General features: G+C 51.3%; 6 protein-coding genes across 6 annotated transcripts; 5 read left to right on the plus strand and 1 right to left on the minus strand.

The window, feature by feature from the left end:
- The first annotated feature begins 403 nt into the window (after nt 1–403).
- On the plus strand, nt 404–2,094 carry M430DRAFT_67431 (hypothetical protein). The gene is made up of 3 exons (XM_024869290.1): nt 404–700; nt 758–1,452; nt 1,511–2,094. Exons 1-3 carry the CDS (start codon nt 605–607, stop codon nt 2,052–2,054), a joined length of 1,335 nt encoding a protein of 444 aa, XP_024719365.1. The 5' UTR covers nt 404–604; the 3' UTR covers nt 2,055–2,094.
- A 2,722-nt stretch (nt 2,095–4,816) lies between these two features.
- Nucleotides 4,817–7,406, plus strand: M430DRAFT_123202 (hypothetical protein). Its single transcript, XM_024861874.1, has 4 exons — nt 4,817–5,020; nt 5,078–5,595; nt 5,647–6,707; nt 6,761–7,406. Exons 1-4 carry the CDS (start codon nt 5,008–5,010, stop codon nt 7,296–7,298), a joined length of 2,130 nt encoding a protein of 709 aa, XP_024719366.1. The 5' UTR covers nt 4,817–5,007; the 3' UTR covers nt 7,299–7,406.
- Nucleotides 7,407–9,339: 1,933 nt separating this feature from the next.
- M430DRAFT_252692 (hypothetical protein) lies at nt 9,340–10,077 on the plus strand. Its single transcript, XM_024865209.1, has one exon. It carries the CDS (start codon nt 9,521–9,523, stop codon nt 9,983–9,985), a length of 465 nt encoding a protein of 154 aa, XP_024719367.1. The 5' UTR covers nt 9,340–9,520; the 3' UTR covers nt 9,986–10,077.
- Nucleotides 10,078–10,584: 507 nt separating this feature from the next.
- M430DRAFT_67434 (hypothetical protein) lies at nt 10,585–11,593 on the plus strand. Its single transcript, XM_024869291.1, has 4 exons — nt 10,585–10,643; nt 10,730–11,037; nt 11,208–11,289; nt 11,361–11,593. The coding sequence occupies exons 1-4, from the start codon at nt 10,638–10,640 to the stop codon at nt 11,547–11,549; spliced, it is 585 nt and encodes a 194-aa protein (XP_024719368.1). The 5' UTR covers nt 10,585–10,637; the 3' UTR covers nt 11,550–11,593.
- M430DRAFT_123208 (hypothetical protein) lies at nt 11,590–13,651 on the minus strand. Its single transcript, XM_024861875.1, has 2 exons — nt 13,529–13,651; nt 11,590–13,439 (listed from the first exon to the last, which is right to left on the minus strand). The coding sequence occupies exons 1-2, from the start codon at nt 13,612–13,614 to the stop codon at nt 11,792–11,794; spliced, it is 1,734 nt and encodes a 577-aa protein (XP_024719369.1). The 5' UTR covers nt 13,615–13,651; the 3' UTR covers nt 11,590–11,791.
- Nucleotides 13,652–14,172: 521 nt separating this feature from the next.
- Nucleotides 14,173–17,045, plus strand: M430DRAFT_20091 (hypothetical protein; the record flags this gene model as incomplete). The annotated part of the gene is made up of 2 exons (XM_024864215.1): nt 14,173–14,605; nt 14,656–17,045. The coding sequence occupies 2 exons, from the start codon at nt 14,173–14,175 to the stop codon at nt 17,043–17,045; spliced, it is 2,823 nt and encodes a 940-aa protein (XP_024719370.1).
- Between the last annotated feature and the right edge of the window lie 530 nt (nt 17,046–17,575).

Below are 17,575 nucleotides of genomic sequence, written 5' to 3' on the forward strand. Positions count from 1 at the left end.
AAAGTATCTATCATCCCCAGCCAGATTTATCGGAAGGATATGCTATCAGACAATATTTGAGCCAAGAGCTCGGCCCCCGAGTTCTGAAATTGCAAGTTAATCTCTGTCTCTCCAGAGGGGGAAGTCAATTCCAGGGCTTATTGGATAGTTCCAGCTGTTGAAGCGCTGAATCAAGATCCCACCTTTGTATGGCTAAACGGATAATTTACTGCCAGGAGATCTTGCTACGTTACAAGCGCACGAAAGCGCTTTATCGTTGCAATCGCAATCTTACCACCCCATTCTTGCTGTTCGCTCTTAGTGTGAATAATCCCCGAGAACTTGTTGCACATCAGTTACCATAACGGAATCCCCCCGCACGGCTCAAAGATTTCAAGCAGTTTCAGAAACGCTCGAAATTCCATCACAATTGGTGCTCTCCTCCAAGTATTCAAGCGTGCTTCCATTACAGTGCGCAGAGACCATCGTAGTCCAAGCCCGCTACCAGCCGACCAATACATACACAACCCTTACTTCATTACGCTTATGCTTGAAGCTAGAAGTTGGCATTATTTAAGAGCTATCTCAGACAGGTCCCACGACGAATACTACGTCAAATAGGGTGATGAACGGAACCAGCGCCAGCAGCAGTGTTCCATCCAACCATGGAGGGCCGGCATTGGATTTGACAGTCCTGGGTTTGAACAGTGGCACATCAATGGCAAGAAAGCCTCCTAGCCACATGTTGTCAAAACAAATGACTGATGTCGCAAAATAGGATGGTATTGACTGCGCACTTTGTCGATTCAGGCAGCAAGACCCTTCTAGTCCAATGGAATTTGAGCTTTTGAAGTATGGAGAGACTCCCTTGGATCAAACGATCAAGAAGCGAGTCATGAACATGATTTTGCACAATTCCACATCACCAGAAGAAATCGCAGAAGTCAATGTCATCCTGGGCGAGGCATTTGCAAAGGCGGTAGAGGGGTTCACTTTAGAGCATGGGATTGATAAGTCTAGCATCGACGTGCTTGGATCTCATGGCCAGACAATATGGCATCTTTCCATGCCCAACCAGAACCAAGTTAAGACGACTCTCAGCATGGCCGAGGGTGCCATTCTAGCAGCCCGGACAGGAATCACCACAGTATCAGATTTTCGGATTAGCGATGTAGCAGCTGGACGTCAAGGAGCTCCTCTCATTGCATTCTTTGATGCACTGCTTCTACACCATCCTACCAAGCTTCGTGCATGCCAGAATATTGGCGGGATTGCGAATGTCTGTTTTATACCCCCTGACAGCCAGGGAGGCGTAGACGAGTGCTTCGACTTTGATACAGGACCCGGGAACGTTTATATTGATGCGGCGGTACGGCACTACACGAATGGCAAGCAAGAATATGATAAAGACGGCGAGATGGGAAAGCGCGGTGTTGTGGATCAGGAGATGGTAGATGGATTTTTGAAGCATAAGTATCTGCCCCAGATCCAGAAAATGATAGATGGAGAAGACTGACGCCAGGACTGAAAGGTATTTTGGCCTGGAGCCTCCCAAAACGACAGGCCGGGAAGACTTCCGTGACACCCTCGCTTTCGACCTTATTGCTAAAGGAGAGAAGAAGGGCTTGTCCCGAGATGATGTAGTGGCAACGATTACTCGAATCACAGCACAATCCATTGTGGACCATTACCGACGATTTGCACCATCTCAAGATATTGATGAAATTTTCTTGTGTGGGGGAGGCGCCTTTAATCCGAATATCACGGATTTCATTCAAAAGAGCTACCCGAGGACCAAAATCCTTATGCTAGACGAGGCTGGAATTCCAGGAGGTGCGAAAGAGGCCATCACGTTTGCTTGGCAGGGAATGGAGGCAATTGTAGGGAGATCAATACTTGTGCCGACACGGGTCGAGACTCGAAAAGAATGTGTGCTTGGGAAGGTGTCCCCAGGGGAGAATTATAGAGATGTAATGCTAAAGGGCATGCTTTTTGGCGGCAAAGAGAGAAAGCTGAGTCCGGTGAAAGACATGATTAACATTGTAGATGGGAAAGCATTTAGTAATAAATGGTAATAGAGTCGAGGAACTGATAAATGAACCGATAATTGAACCGATAATTGAACTGATAATTGAACTGATAATTGAACTGATAATTGAACTGATAATTGAACTGATAATTGAACTGATAATTGAACTGATAATTGAACTGATAATTGAACTGATAATTGAACTAGTACTTATCGAGTACCTACCAGAAACGCCCCCCCTTTTTTGTTACGAACCTTTCGACCTACAGGAGAGGCTGAAGTAGAGGAGTCACGAGGGCAATCAAACTTAGATTCCTCGGCGGTGAGACTGAAGGATTTGCGCCTTGCGCCTTGTACATTACAACCCAAGTTGGCCTTGTCTGCAAATAATGTCCAACTGCTCAACCCTCCAGCAACGGTGCCTCGATATGGGTATACATTTGGGAAGGGATGAAAAGTCCTGGACGTGTCTCGGCGCGCTGATTCTGATTCTTGAGCACGAAGCGTCATGAATAGATTTTCCCGGAGCATATGATCTCGGCCCAGACCTGTCAACAACGACGTGACATAGAGCTGAGGACGGCGAGACGGAATAAACTCACGACACTCCTCTTTCAACCTTCAAATCAACTCGATCTTCTTGGTCGAAGACTCCCATTCAAGCCGAGACACATTCGCCTCGCCCAGCGTCCGCTACTACTCCCTTCCACATGGGCAAAGCAACCTTCCGGCCCCCACCAGCTGGAGCCTACAGAGATGACCCCAATCATGCCGAAACAGCGTCAATGGAATCCGCTGTTCTTCTCGACACCATTGACTACCCCGACGAAGAACTGTCCTCGCACCAGGACACACCCTCCCAGTCCCGGGCATCACTCATCCCTGGCCTCACCCGAGGGAGCATCACACTTCAAATGAGCTGGGCCCGGCATAATCCTCTTCTCATCTTCTTCTCCAGTAATTGGTCCTTGTACAAACAGAGCGCCGCCCGACCTCCCCTTCTCAAGCTACGACATCGACCGCACCGAAATCCGCTCGCTCTTCACACCGCATAGTTCTGAACTGAAGTCCTAATTGACGAGGCGGATCTGAGGTCGTATTATGCTTGCTGTATAACGGCTTCTGGAAATTTCAACATTCTTCCTGCTCGTTGTTTTGGTCCAGTCTAAATCCGGAGTCAGATGCTGCTGAAGGATTGCAGAACCAGCGACTTACCTGCATTCTCCTGATGGCATTTGCATAGGCTTTCAACTATCGCATTGCACATCATTGGAGCTGTTGATAAACCATGACTTCAGTATGCTTGAAGAACTTTATTGACGGAGAGAGAGTGACGAGAAACCCCCTTGTTCGCGAAACAGAAGGTTAGCGACGCTTTAGTTAAATACTAGTGGGGACCTAGTAGAAGCCGTAATAGGCTTAGCATAGGGCGACGGACACTTTAGCAGCTTCTCAGCCCAGGAAATCCCCGCTGCATCCTCCGCAAATCCAACCGGTGGCGGCGCCGTACACGGCAGTTGAACTTGTCAGCACGCAGCGGCTGCCGACCAATCATGCCTCGCGGTCCCAACTCCGGAGCAAAAGAAATACGAGACGGGCCTCCCGCGAAGGATTTGGTATTGGCCCGAACGGGAAGCTGCATCCTCGAGACGCCCAATACGGCAAGACCCAAGGAGCTCCCCGCTCCTCAAAGCGCGCGACTCGTGTTGCTCGCGCGTAGAAGCGGAGTAGCGCTTGTTGCTAGGCCTGATAGGGAAGGTTCCCAAGATGGAAGGCCGGTAGAAGGACACTAGAGCGTTCTAGTGTCCAGCCATTAAGCCATACCGAGGCCAAGCTTCGTGTGGCTGAAGCTTGGCGCAAACCTCTCACGGAGCACACCACCAGCATCGCGAACTCCAGACTCCAGAGTCTCAGACCGCCGATAGCTGTCTTCACCTTCACCTTCACCTTCAAATTGACGAGGATAGATGCTTCAGCTAGACATGATGTCTTCTTTGGGGATCTTTGATTTCGAGCTTCTCTTAAACCTATTCTGATTTGGTCGGTCGCGCGATGGTAGTCAAAGCGGGCTCAAAGCGTGGAGTCGCGCTCTTCACAACCTAGCCCAGGATCTGCTCTTCCGTCCCCCAGGTCCTACCTAATTGCCAAGTAGTGGGCTGACAAGCGTCAGAAGATTTACCACCGACAAGCTTTACCCAAGCCTTCATCTTTGTCGTTCTCTCTTTTCTCGCAAGCCATCGCATACAGGACATGTAGGATAGTCTACTAGATATGTACCTGCAGTGGCTACAGACAGAACACATATGCGGGCATCTATTTCAAGGTTCTGGATTTGAATCGTTGAGCATCATGCTCGAAACCTCCTTTTCAGTCAGTCACTTTGCCCGCCTCTTCTTATCTTGGCCCACATAACCCCCGGCCTTCGTGATCGACACTCGCCAGATCCACTCTGCGTTTACAGTCCAGTAACTCGTCGAAATCTACGTGATGACCTTCCACTATTGCTGGGATACCCTGCACGTCGGAATCTCTTCCCCATGCAAGTGCGATCAATCAGTAGAATGCCGACGGCAGCTCCTCACTCCAGGATGGGAAACTGGCTGAAAACTCGAGGTATATAACCCCTCATCCCCCTCTCCCCCCTTTCTCCCCTCCTATCCGCATTGTGTCGCCCTCTGCGCTGATCCCCTCCTCCGTCCAGCACCATGGAGAGGCCCAGCTATTCCAGACAGGACACCGACGCCGTCATTGTCGACGAGAAGCAGCCCTATGGGATGACCACCGCTACCGACAACTCCAGTGGTGAGCTGTCCAAGTCCAAGGACAGCATCGCCAAGGGCCAGGAAGCGGGTAGTATCCTCGAGGCCCCCGCTTACGACCGAGATGCGGAGGCAGCATTTGGCCAGGGCGATGTCAAAAACCTCGAAACGACCGAGGACATCGTCACCACGGTCATACACGTCGACGATGACCCAACCCTCAATCCCTGGACGTTCCGAATGTTCTTTATCGGTATTGCTCCTTGCATCTTGTGGAAATGTCACTCAAGCACTTGCTGACTCGTTTCAGGACTCGGCCTCTCTGCCTTTGGAGCTGTACTGCAGGAGATCTTCTACTTCAAACCCCAGGTCATCTACGTCTCTGTCATGTTCTTAACCGTCCTTGCATTTGCTCTCGGCGAGGGTATGGCATTTTTCATCCCCAGATGGGGCCCCATCGGCCGATTCCTCAACCCGGGCCCTTTCAACAAGAAGGAGCATGCCGCTGCCGTCCTCATGGCCTCCGCCGCATCGGTATCTGCCCTGTCGACCGAGGCCCTGGCCGTGCAGAAACTATTCTACGGTGGGTATCCCAGCGCTGCAGCCGGTGTTTTCATCACCATGTCCTCTCAGTTGATCGGCTACGGACTTGCTGGTATGATGCGAAGCGCCTTGCTGTACCCAACCAAGATGTTCTACCCTTCAAACCTGCCCATCACAACCGTCTTGGAAACCCTTCACCACGATAAGGTGACTGGAAACTCCAAGAGATTGAGGATCTTCTGGATTCTCTTTGGTGCTCTGTTCGTCTGGGAATGGTTCCCTGAGGTATGCTTCTTCGCCTTCCGAGTGATAGCACGACTGACGGGACGATATTAGTACATCTTCCCCCTCCTCATTGGTGTCTCAATCTTTTGCCTCGCCGATCAGCACAGTTTGGTCTTCACCAATCTTTTTGGTGGTGCCCAAGGTAATGAGGGTCTTGGCTTCTTGTCCTTGTCCTTTGATTGGAACTACATCGCTGGTTTTGGATCGCCTCTCGCGTTGCCTCTGCAGACCCTGGTCAACAGTGGCATCGGCTACCTTGGCTGTATCGTTCTGTACATGGGGCTGTACTATGGCAATATCTGGAGATCGCTCGATTTTCCCTTCCTCTCCCAACAGCTCTTTGACGGCTCTTCCAACGCTACCAACTTCGTTCCATACAACGTCACAACCATCCTCAACTCTGACTTCATCATCGATAACGCAGCTGTCGACACTCAGGGCATCCCCTGGCTCACAGGCTCGTACGTTTCCTATCTCATCACGTCCAATGCCGGTCTCACCGCAACGTTCGTTCACATGCTCCTCTGGAACTATAATGAGATCAAGGTCGGATGGGAATTCGTCACGGTTGAGAACATTAAAAAGCTGTTCAATCCAAGAACTTACATGTTCTGGAAGAACGGTGGCCAGCGAACCGAGGAGGAGAAGGAGAGGATCCGCAATGATCCCACAGTCGACCCTCACTACAAGGTCATGCTGCAATACGATGAGTGTCCCACCTCATGGTACGTAGCTGCTTTCCTCGCCAGCTTCATTGTGGCTATGACCTGCTTGTACGTCATGAAATCGACCCTCCCATGGTGGGGTTTAATCGTCGGCCTGCTGCTCACGACCCTCTTCATGTTGTTCTTCGGTGCACAGTATGCCATTACCGGATTCGGCTTCAACACTCAACCCATCTTCCAAATGCTTGCTGGTTATATGTTCCCCGGCCGCCCACTGGCCAACATGTACTTCACGACCTACACATACAACGGCCTGCAACAGGGCTGGTACCTCCTCCGCGATCTCAAGCTTGGCCAACAGAACAAGCTGTCTCCTAAGGCGGCTTTCACGACGCAGATGATCGGCTGCATCTTTGGTGCTCTTCTGAACTTCGTTATGATGTTGACGTAAGCCCTCTCAACCCGTAGACAAGATGATAGCTAATTAACCCCTCAAACAGCATCGTCGACAACCAAGCCGCCAACCTCATCTCCATCGAAGGTACCCCCATCTGGTCCGGCATTAATCTCCAGCAGTTCAACACCCTCGCGGTCGCCTGGTCCATCGCCCCCAAAATCTTCTCCATCGGCGCGCGCTACGAATGGGTCACCATCGCCTACCTCATCGGCTTCGCGGCCCCGCTCCCCTTCTACATCATGCACCGCCTCTTCCCGCAGCAGCGCATCTGGAGCTACCTCAACTCCAGCATCATCTTGTGGTACCTGGGCTACCTGGTCACCGGCATCAACTCCTCCATCCTCTGCTACTACGCCATCGGCATCTTCGGCCAGTTCTACCTGCGCAAGTACCGCCCCAAGTACTTCGTCAAGTGGAACTACCTGGTCTCGGCGGCCCTCGACGGTGGCACCCAGGTCTTGGTCTTCCTGCTTACTTTCGCGGTCGACGGCGGGTCCGGCGCCGCCCATCCTTTCCCGTCGTGGGCTGGCAATCATGCCAATAATGTAGATTTCTGCGCGTATAATGCCGCGAATGGATAAAAAAGTGGTTTAATCTGGCTGTCAGATTTGGGAGAGAGCGGGCGTCCTGGGAGTTGTCTATCTATATATGGGTTAGCGACGATATACAAATATGTATGCTATGTATGCAATATGGCAATATGCCAACATCTAACGTATGATGGTGTATATATATACCTCCTCCTCGTTCGCTGATATCGTGAAACAAGCATCTCCTGCTACTGTCCTGCGTATCCTATGATTCCTATCATGCATCTTTGCCTTGTCCGACTCCGCTCTCTTTCGGGGTACGAAAGCGGGGGAAAGGGGAAAATAGCGCTTGAAACTTCAGACATAATGAATAGCAATGTGAGAGCCAAAAACTAGGATAGAGAGCAAAAATTGACTTGATTGATTGATGATATGAATGTTGTATATGAAAAACATAAAAATAAAATAAAAATAAAAACAAAAAATATATTTTCCTTGACATGAGTGAGGTTTGAACTCACGCCTCTTGCGAGAGCGGTGTTAGTTGTTCCGCTAAGCGAAACGCACTTAAAACCGCCGCCTTAGACCACTCGGCCATCATGCCATTTGATTTGTTCGGAATTCCTTCCCATTGGACATATAGGATGCAGAACATGTCTGTTTTATTCATGGATAGCTTGTTGATTGTCGAGAAGGGATATTATTGCTGGTATATTATTGATCATTGATTTTCGAGGCTAAATGTTTAGATTTATCTAGATTTGATTATATTTATACTTCTATTGATTTGTTATATTTCCTAGGTAGGTATGAAAACAAGATCTTTTCGAGTACCTATGCACTGCGGCACACCACGCTTCATCCAACGACTCTGCGATTCTCCAACGATTCCAACTATGCACATTCCTCCCTCCCTCCCAATAATCATCTTTCAAACAACGATGAAAATCAAAGAAGAAAAAAAGGTATTGAACATCTTTATTCCATCCAAGGACCCAGGCCGTCTAGAGTCCAAGTATCAGACGGAACGCTGAAACGAGAAGCGCCGCGACTCGTCCCACCAGGGTCTGGGCCGGGTATGGGGTAGGAGATCAGATCGGCCAGTCTGGATCTGCTACGTGAGTTGAGGGTTCTAGAAGATTGAGATTTTTGGGTTTTGGTGAGGCATGGGTTTCCTATCATTATTGGGGGGTTTTATTTTTATTTTTTATATGCGGTATAACTGTTGATGTTGGGGTAAATGCGGAATTGAGCGGCTTCCACTTTCTCGCCTAATCAATCGACCCCTATCTAGGTAGATATCTACCTACTCAGCTACCTTACCAACCAACAAGATTCATCCTTCTCTCTTCCCTCCCCTCTCCCCATTCAAAACCCGTCAAAAACTCTAATCAATACTCCCACGGACGCATAAAAGCAGAAGCCAAGTCAAAAAAAGGGTTAAGAAAAAACTCAAAATCCTTCTGATGCAAGCTCGCGAATCCTTCTACTTTGACGCAAAACAAGGCTCAAACGAAGGGTGCGCCATGCAAGGGTAGCCTGACATCCGCTCCGAGTTCTGTGTTGAAGATCTGGAAATCTGGAAAATCTTCCGGAGGAGGGTTCGTCGCGACTCGCGAGCTTGTTTTGCGTGATGGGATGGGATGGGGGATTCCTGTTTGGTGAGGGGAGACAGGGGGCCTGGTTGGATAGGGGGATGGAGGGGGGCATCATACGGTTTGGGTTTCAATCTGCGCGATGGTAAGGTAGGGACGCAAGTGAGTTAACGTAAGTAACAAGTCCTCTGGATCGGGTCTTGGGGCATGGCGACGAAGTATAAGAATGGCCTGCTGCGCTCGTTGAGATTCGTTCTCCCCATCATAATCAAGATCGATCTCAGAAAAGCCTGGTGCTTCGATATATACATTCATTACACCTTGTTTCTCAAAACTCAGTTCTTCGATAACTTATTTCTCTTCTCTTTGCCCCTCGTGCATATCTGCCTCTCGACGCATCTATTTTTTCAGCTGTATATTTTCAAATCGGATATCAACGACATACCCATTCTTTTTTTCGAATCTCTATTCTCAATTGCAAACATGAAGTTCCTCGCCATCGCCACTGTTCTTGAGCGTAAGTTGCGAAATGACCCTTGGATCTCATGATCATGATCATCTGCTAACTACCCTCAGTCGCCTTCCTGGTCGCAGCCGTCCCACCATTCGACCCTGCCGGAGCGAAGAACGTCGGAAACGGCGCCGGCGGACAGTTCATCGGCGGCCAATGCCTCAGCAATGCTGACTGCGGCAGCGGCTGCTGCGCCAACCCCACGGGTATCTGCTCGGGTCCGGGAGCCTCCACGCAGAACGGCAAGACTGGTTGTGGTTTTGGTAGCAGCGCTGCTGCCGAACCCGCCGCCTCACCTGCTGCCTCCTCTGTCACCGTTGCGACCACTGCCGCCGCCGAAGACCCTGCCACGGCGCCCACCAGCAATGTCAACGGCGGCCCGGCTTTCGACCCCGCGGGTGCGAAGAATGTCGGTAATGGTCAGGGCAAACAGTTCATCGGCGGTCAGTGCCTCAGCAGCGCAGACTGTGCCAGCGGCTGCTGTGCTGGTCCATCAGGTATCTGCTCGGGCCCAGGCGCATCGACGCAGGCCGGCAAGACGGGATGCGGCTTCGTCTCGAACAAGAAGCTCCTCAGGGTTTAAGGAAAGGGAAGGAAGGATACATATGGCAGGAGTAAGCAGGGTCATTTGATGAGCATTTCTCTTGTATTATTCCTCAAGGAATATTGTGTGGGGTTGAGTTTGAAAGGATCGTTGCCATGCTGGTGCAACGCGGGATATCCTTCCACGGAAAAGGGAGAGCCAGACTCAGTAAAATGAATACATGCAAAGATCTCTCTGTGCGCATGTGTCTTGTGACCGCCTTTGCAAACTGCTCAGTTCAGAGAGGCCCTACACTTGGATACAACAGTCTTGAATTCTGACTTGGGGATCTTCGAAAGGGTGAAGATGAAACACGAGACTGGGTTGGATGTATTCAAAACATGCCCTTCCAGAAATGTTGTGGATTTGTGACAGCAATCGTAGCCGAAGGGTTCGAAACTATTCCCCTGTCTATTATCGACACAGGATTGATACCCGGCATTTCCAGAATACAACAATGTGTGGTGGATGAATGATGGATCGAGTTCTACGCAAAGTCAGCCGCACGGAGTATATTTATAGTTGCAGCCTTGTCGTCAAGGCATGGAAACCTTGCCTTACCTGACCTTCCTGCGCTAGGCCTGAACGGGAAGTGACGACGACCCCTCCAGTATCTCCATCCATCTTCATCTCCATCTCCATCTTTCACTTGAACTCACCCACAACTCTTCCCAGCTCTCCATAACACCACCGCAGCGAAGATGCCCGTACGTTTACCACAATTCCTTCCATCCAGCCTCGCTCATCACCACTCTCGCCCTCCAATCCCCAACACCGCTCTAACAGGTATCAGGCATACAACAGCATCTTCAATGGCGAATCCTCACCGCATCTAATCGGGAACTTCCCCCTCCTCCCCCTCCGCACCAAGGTCCGCGGGCCTGCCTACACGCTACCGCTGGACCCTTCGCTGCCCCCCTACTTGTCCCCCGAACCCGATTCGGAATCCTACGATGCGCTCGACGAGGTGCTTAGCCTGTTCCGCGCAAACACATTCTTCCGCAACTTCGAGATCCAGGGCCCTGCCGACCGGTTGCTGATCTACGGCATTCTGTGGATTAGCGAGTGTCTGGGCAAGATTAGGCCGCAGATGAGCGCGAGGTAGGTATCTGTTCGGGATTCTGCGCGGCGTTGGTTGTGTGGAGAGAGGATGTGTGTCGGCGGCGCATTTTAGGCGTCATTAGGGAGATGGGGACTCTGAGTTGCGCGCTTCGTGGTCAATTTTATTTCGGCCTGCTGGGAATTGCATGCTAACCAAGGTGCAAAAATAGGGAAGCGCAAAAAGAAGTCCAAACAATAGCCTTAGACAACAACTTCTCTATCCCAGGTGAACCTGGGTTTCCCCTTAACCAGGTATATTTCTTCTAATTTATCCCTCACCTAACGTTTCATACTCTTCCTAACTTGCTATTTTCCACGAATAGATGTTTAACCCCCCCTCCTCCCGCCAAGAAGCCGAGACCCTGCGTCAATACCTAATGCAGGTGCGTCAGGAACTGGCCATCAGATTACTGGCTAGGATATTCGATGATGGAAACGGAGGGCAGACTGATAAGCCGAGTAAGTGGTGGCTGAGTTTTTCGAAGCGGAAGTTTATGGGGAAGAGCTTGTGAGACGTTTGAGCGTAAGGCCTAGGCAAGGCTAGGGACGAGGGAACAAAGAGGAATTCGGGAAGGTGGACTATCCATGAGGGTGGAAGGGGAGGGAGCTTTGACATCGCATGACTTGAAACGGCCGGAAGGACTGTATCTGCGTACAATGCTGTGAAGAAGCAGAAACCAATAAGATGAACGACCAATCAAAGAATTTCCTGGGAATTTTATATCTATACTAACTATATTCCGGGAAACATGCACTATAACACAACCATCTCCGTATCCCCAGTGTCCACCACCGCTTCTGTTCCCCCTTCTGTATTCCCTCCCTTAATAACATCTCCTTTCTCGGCCTTGTTCCCAGCCTCAGTCTTCTTCCTCGTGAATTTTCCCCTCGCCTCCACCCTCCCCTCCGCCGGCACGACCCTGACCCCCGTCCACAGGTATCCTTCCGCGCCCCCACGGCCCGTCATCATCGGGTGCGTCCTCCCCGGCAACACCTGCCACGGCCTCACGCGCGCACTCTGCACGCTCGCACCAAGCACCAGCGTCGGATTGAGCGGGAAATCCTCATTGCCCAGCCACTTCGCGATCTCGTCCTGACTTAGGCCCTCTAGCTCCGCCGGCGGGCGCTGCACGAACGCCGTGCGCCGCGACGTGCTGTAGTAGTCTGCCAGCTGCACCAGCGGCTCAATCGTCGGGCTGTAGATCGCGATCGGCGCGCCGCCGCGCAGCAGCGGGATCATGTGCTTCAGGATCGATGCCGGGTCCATGGAGCTCGCGACTGCGAGGCCGTCGAAGCCCCCCGCGAGCGTGCTGTCGACGATGTGCTTTATGCGGGTGTGCCGCCGCAGCTTGTGGAAGTAGGTTCCGCGCTTGCCGCTCTTCATGGCGGCGATCTCAGCGGGCGTGCAGGGAGCCGGCGGACACGCGTAGGTTGTATCCTGGGAGGGGGAGATGAGTTGGAGCCAGGAGAGAGGGAGCAGGTGGGTAGCGAGCGGGTGCTTGTGGCTGTTATGAGGAGGCGGGGCGTTTGGCGTGTAGTTGAAGTAGGTGAGTAGACTCAGGTTGGGTTGCGCATTTGTATGCACGAGGGTTATTGTATTAGAGGTTGCGAAATTGGGTTCGAGCGGTTGTGGATCTTTTGAGGGGTCTTCTGTTTCTGCTTCCACTGAAGAGTCGGGATTGGAGGAGTAATCGTCTTCTGGATATAATATGCCCATCTTCTCCGCCATAGCTGCGATTAAGAGACCGCCGGTTTCGTCCACCACCAGCCATCTTCCACCTCCTGTTCCTGGTGTGCCCTCCGGGTCCGAGGCAAAATGGACATTAGACCAACTCCCAATAAGCGCCAGCATCTCATCTCTCAGCTCCAGGGTCTTAGTCGCATCCTTCTCCTCCCTCAGCCAATTCGTTAGCAGCGGTACATCGACCGGCAGCACCGTAAACCGTCTCAAGTACTTCTTCGTCTTCAGAAGCTTGTACTTCGCCAATGAGAAAGCTGTCTTCTGTTCTATGCCCGTATGGCTCAGCATCAATTTCGCGATCAGGTCTTTTCCCGCCCCCGTCCCTTCACGTTTCAGTTCTTCGATCTCTTCCATGGTCAGTGTCTGCCGTGCCGAGTCGTCGATGATCTCCCGATTTGAGCGCATGACGACCTCCCCATTCTCCCCAACTAATTGAAATTCCACCCCATCGCCGCCAATAATAGCCTCCCCGTTCTGAGAAGGGTTCGCCGCAGCCTGCTCTTCCGCAATGGTATCGGCGTGTATTTCTGACGCGGGCACAATTCGAATGTCTGAGTCTTTGGCCCCTGGAGCTCGATCGAGGAGTTCGTAGGTTAAGTTGTAGGGACGGGATAGGATGAGATTTGCAGAAAAGGAGCCATATTTGCCTAGGGAAATAGTTCTGTTATGTTTCAGTATGGGTCCATGGGCTATGATGCAGAGAAATGAGGGGGAATAAATCTGCTCACTGAAGGCAATATCGACACTCACGTATTTGGGACCACCTGGAGCACTCTCATGGAGTCTGAGGGAAGGCGTAAAGCCACCCAAGAATTGGGCTTAACCAAAGAATGCATTTTTTCTGTAGGAACTGAAGATGCATCCTTGCGCAGCGCGAGGGAAGAGACGAGGCTGTAGATGGTCGGGCCCGGAAGAATTATTTTTTCTTCACTAAGCTAGATGCGGACATATTGATTCTCAGCCTTTTCGCCCGAGGCATCATTCGGCTGCCGTACCGTGGCTCAACCGTGGCTGTGTGGCGCAGTAGTGGTGTGGCTGATGGTGTGGCTGATGAAAGCTATCGATAGACCTCGCATTCGCATACGTACTACGTCGAATTACATAGGCAAGCTTCGCATTCTTGTTTCTTTGCCCGTTTCCCAGTGGAACGACGACTCTGATCTCCTCCACCATCCCCCACGAAAAAGAGAGGAAACGCTCGTTTTTTCACACTGCCGTTCACTCCAATTCTTCGCGGGATTCACGGAATGTCATCTTGAAGCTCTATGCCCTTTCTCAACGATCCTGGACTAGGCACCCCTCGGTTCGATCCAATTTGACCCAGAAGAGACCATTCGCAGGCCAGAGGAGGGTCTTTTGCACTCTGAGAGCTCAAATCGCCCCCGATATACACAATGGTCACTCGAAAACCTCTCCCGCCCACTGCGGACCCCAGTCTTACCCCCTCCATTCCACCTTACCCGGTCACTCCAACTTCTCCGAACATCCCTTCACCCTTCCAACTGCAGGACGTTCATAACGCCTCGCAATCGCCAGATGGTTCGAACAATGAGGAGAATGCCTGGATTGGAGAAGGCCTGGAAAAGACACTTGCAAATAAATCCAACGAGGTCCCGGCATCGTTGAGAGTTGGCGCACCTGCATTCACACCGCAAGACTCTCAGGAAATGCTGAGCCCAGCTACGAATACTCCAAACCCATATCTGCAGAGACAGGCTGAAGGAGGCATGGTTGATGGAGGAGAAAGTAGTGCTGATGCTTGGGGTGAGTCTGCTCAGAGACCCTCGCAACCTTCTGAAGCTCCTCGGCCTCCTGCTGTTCCTAGAGGTATGCTCTCCCAAATGACTGAAAGTGATGGCATCGTTTAATAGACGCAGATCAAGTACCTCTAACCCAACAATTCGCCAACCTGTCTGTTTCGGAGACAAGCACAAACCCGTGGCAACCAGCACTCAACGAGAAAACGTCTTCGGAAAATTCCACTGCTATCCCGTCAATCCACACACAGGATTCGGGACATGATATCTGGTCGCAGCCTCCTCCCGCGAGACCGGCGCCTACGGCCCCTGAAGAGCCACCCTTAATAGATATAGAAGAACCTGAATCTCCAGCTTGGGACGAAGATGAACCATCACCAGCGCCATCACCAGCGGTTCAAGATCCACCAGCCGGTAATACGCAGGAAAATCAGCAGATATTAGAAGACCAGCATGCCTGGGGCGAAAATCGTGATCAGGAACCACAACAACACGCAGTGGCAACACAATACTTGTCCCCAGAAGACTCGGCACAGCAGGGCGAAGGCTGGAATCTGATAGATCATGAGCCCATGAACGACGGACAACAGAGTGGGGTAATAGCAGATGGAATGGTGATTGAACGATATCCGAGCGAGCACCCGAGCCCAAACGAACAACCGCCCCCCGACTTGCCTCCACGAAGATCGCACGAGCAAGCTCCACCTCAGCCTCCACGCCCGGCCCCTGTTACGGCAAATACCAGTACTTCCTCACTCTCCAGCCCTGGAGCAGCTGCGGCTCGAAGACAAAGGAAAGAGACGTATCAAATCAAGAAGATTACCTGGCACGATGTCAATGCTGCTAAGAACCCTAGGGTATCCCCTATTATGGTCCAGAATGCCAATGGACCTTGTCCACTCCTAGCTCTCGTTAACGCATTGACGCTATCAACTCCTGCGAATGTGGAAACCGCATTGGTTGAGACACTTCGAACACGCGAGCAAGTGAGCCTGGGTTTCCTCTTGGATGCGGTGTTCGACGAGCTTATGTCTGGTCGACGAGGAGATGCTGCGCAGGAACTACCAGATGTGAGCGATCTCTATTCATTTTTAGTCACGCTGCACACTGGAATGAATGTCAACCCTCGATTCTTCCCTCCACCTCCAACAAATTCACCAGCCGATCCCCGAAATTCGATGTCACACGTCCACCCCGCCGAACGTGACAAAGCTGTCCCAGGTACATTTGAAGAGACCCGAGAGATGAAGCTCTACAGCACATTCTCAATTCCACTCATCCACGGTTGGCTTCCTGCTCCGGACTCTCCGGAATATGCAGCATTGAAGAGATCAGCGCAAAGTTACGAGGATGCACAGAATCTTATGTTTCATGAGGAGGTGTTGGAGGAGAAGTTGCACCGGGAAGGACTCAGTCTTGAAGAGCAGGCTACATTGGAAGATATCTCTACCATCAAAGCATTTTTTAACACAGCTGCCACACAGCTCACTCCATATGGCCTCGAAACCATTACAACATCTCTAGCCCCTGGTGCCGTGGCCATATTATTCCGGAATGACCATTTCTCTACCCTCTATCGACATCCCGAAACTTTACAACTACTTCAATTAGTCACAGATATGGGCTATGCGGGCCACGAAGAAGTAGTTTGGGAGTCACTTATCGATGTTAATGGGGAAAAGGCAGAGTTCTTCTCCGGAGACTTCCGTCTGGTTGGCGGTGCTCCCTCCGAACATTCGCCCCCCCATTCGAGAAACCCGTCACAATCCACCGAAGGATGGACTACTATTCCTGTTCGAAATAAAAACCAACCCCATCATAACCAGAGCCTTAGCTCCTCTTCTGCCTATGATCATAACGTCCAGATGGCGCACTCGCCCAAGACCGAGCAAGAAGACCGTGATCTTGCCCTCGCCCTCCAACTCCAAGAGGAGGAAGAAGAGCGCCACCGTAGCGAAATAGCTCGTCGGCGCCGCGAGAGCCAGCTAAGTCAACAATACATTGAGCAACAAGGTTCGGGAAGGAACCACATCCCTCCCATCCCACGAGCTGGTGGACGAAGTCATAACCGTGTTTCAAGTGGACCAACCCACAACCACGGTGATGATGAACCCCGGCCTGCAATCCCTCCTCGCAGGCCCGGTCCAGGAGGTCAACCCATCGGTGGCCAGCCCATCGATCCCGAAGCAGGCATCGACGCACCGCCCCCAAGCTATGAACAAGCAGCCAACCAGGCCGCGTATATCCCACCGGCTCACCACCCGAGCCACCCGAGCGCCAGTCCGTCCGCGCAAAGGAGGCCGAGCGGTTATAGCGCGAGTAGTCAGTCCCTGGGCCTTTCTCATAGCACTTCGGGAAGGGCCGGCAGGAGGCCTACAGGCCCGACGCTGATAGAGCAAATCGATGCGGTTGGCAACGCTGCACGGAGGAGAGCCAGCGCGCAAGCCTTGGCTCAGCAGCAACAGCAACAGCAGCAAGACGAGCGGGCAAAGGATTGTGTTGTTATGTAGCGTGCGTTGGTCGTATTTGGAGACTTGGCAAGCCATGACACGAAGAGAGCACGGGGCTTTTATATTGGATTCGGCGGCGTTTGGCATGAGACTATGAAGAAATGAGCGTCCCTTTCTCAGGTGTACACTTTATGAGGTGAACGGTGTTTTAAGGTTGTTAGTTTGGGCGTATGCACCCTTATGGATTCAGGACTAATCTACTTATCTAACGATTGTCACTCCTCCGTTGAACGATCCGCTGCACTGTTTTACTGTATGTGAGACACTGATTCGATTATGGATAGGTATCTAACTAGCTACTATTTCTGCTGATATACCTTATACTATCAATTTTCCTCTCTTCACTTTCTGCTGTTCACTAGAACCTGTCGCCGCCCAGTATAGTAACCTCTACATATACCATGCTAGGAACGAACATTATGGAATCAGCAATAAAGCCAGGAAATAATCAAGTAAAAAATAACCTGTCAAATAGTTTGTTTTTGTGTTTCAATTACTGAACAGCGTCATTAAGTAGGGATTTGGGGGGG

Source organism: Amorphotheca resinae (assembly GCF_003019875.1).
Source record: "Amorphotheca resinae ATCC 22711 unplaced genomic scaffold M430scaffold_8, whole genome shotgun sequence".
Lineage (NCBI taxonomy): Eukaryota > Fungi > Ascomycota > Leotiomycetes > Helotiales > Amorphothecaceae > Amorphotheca > Amorphotheca resinae.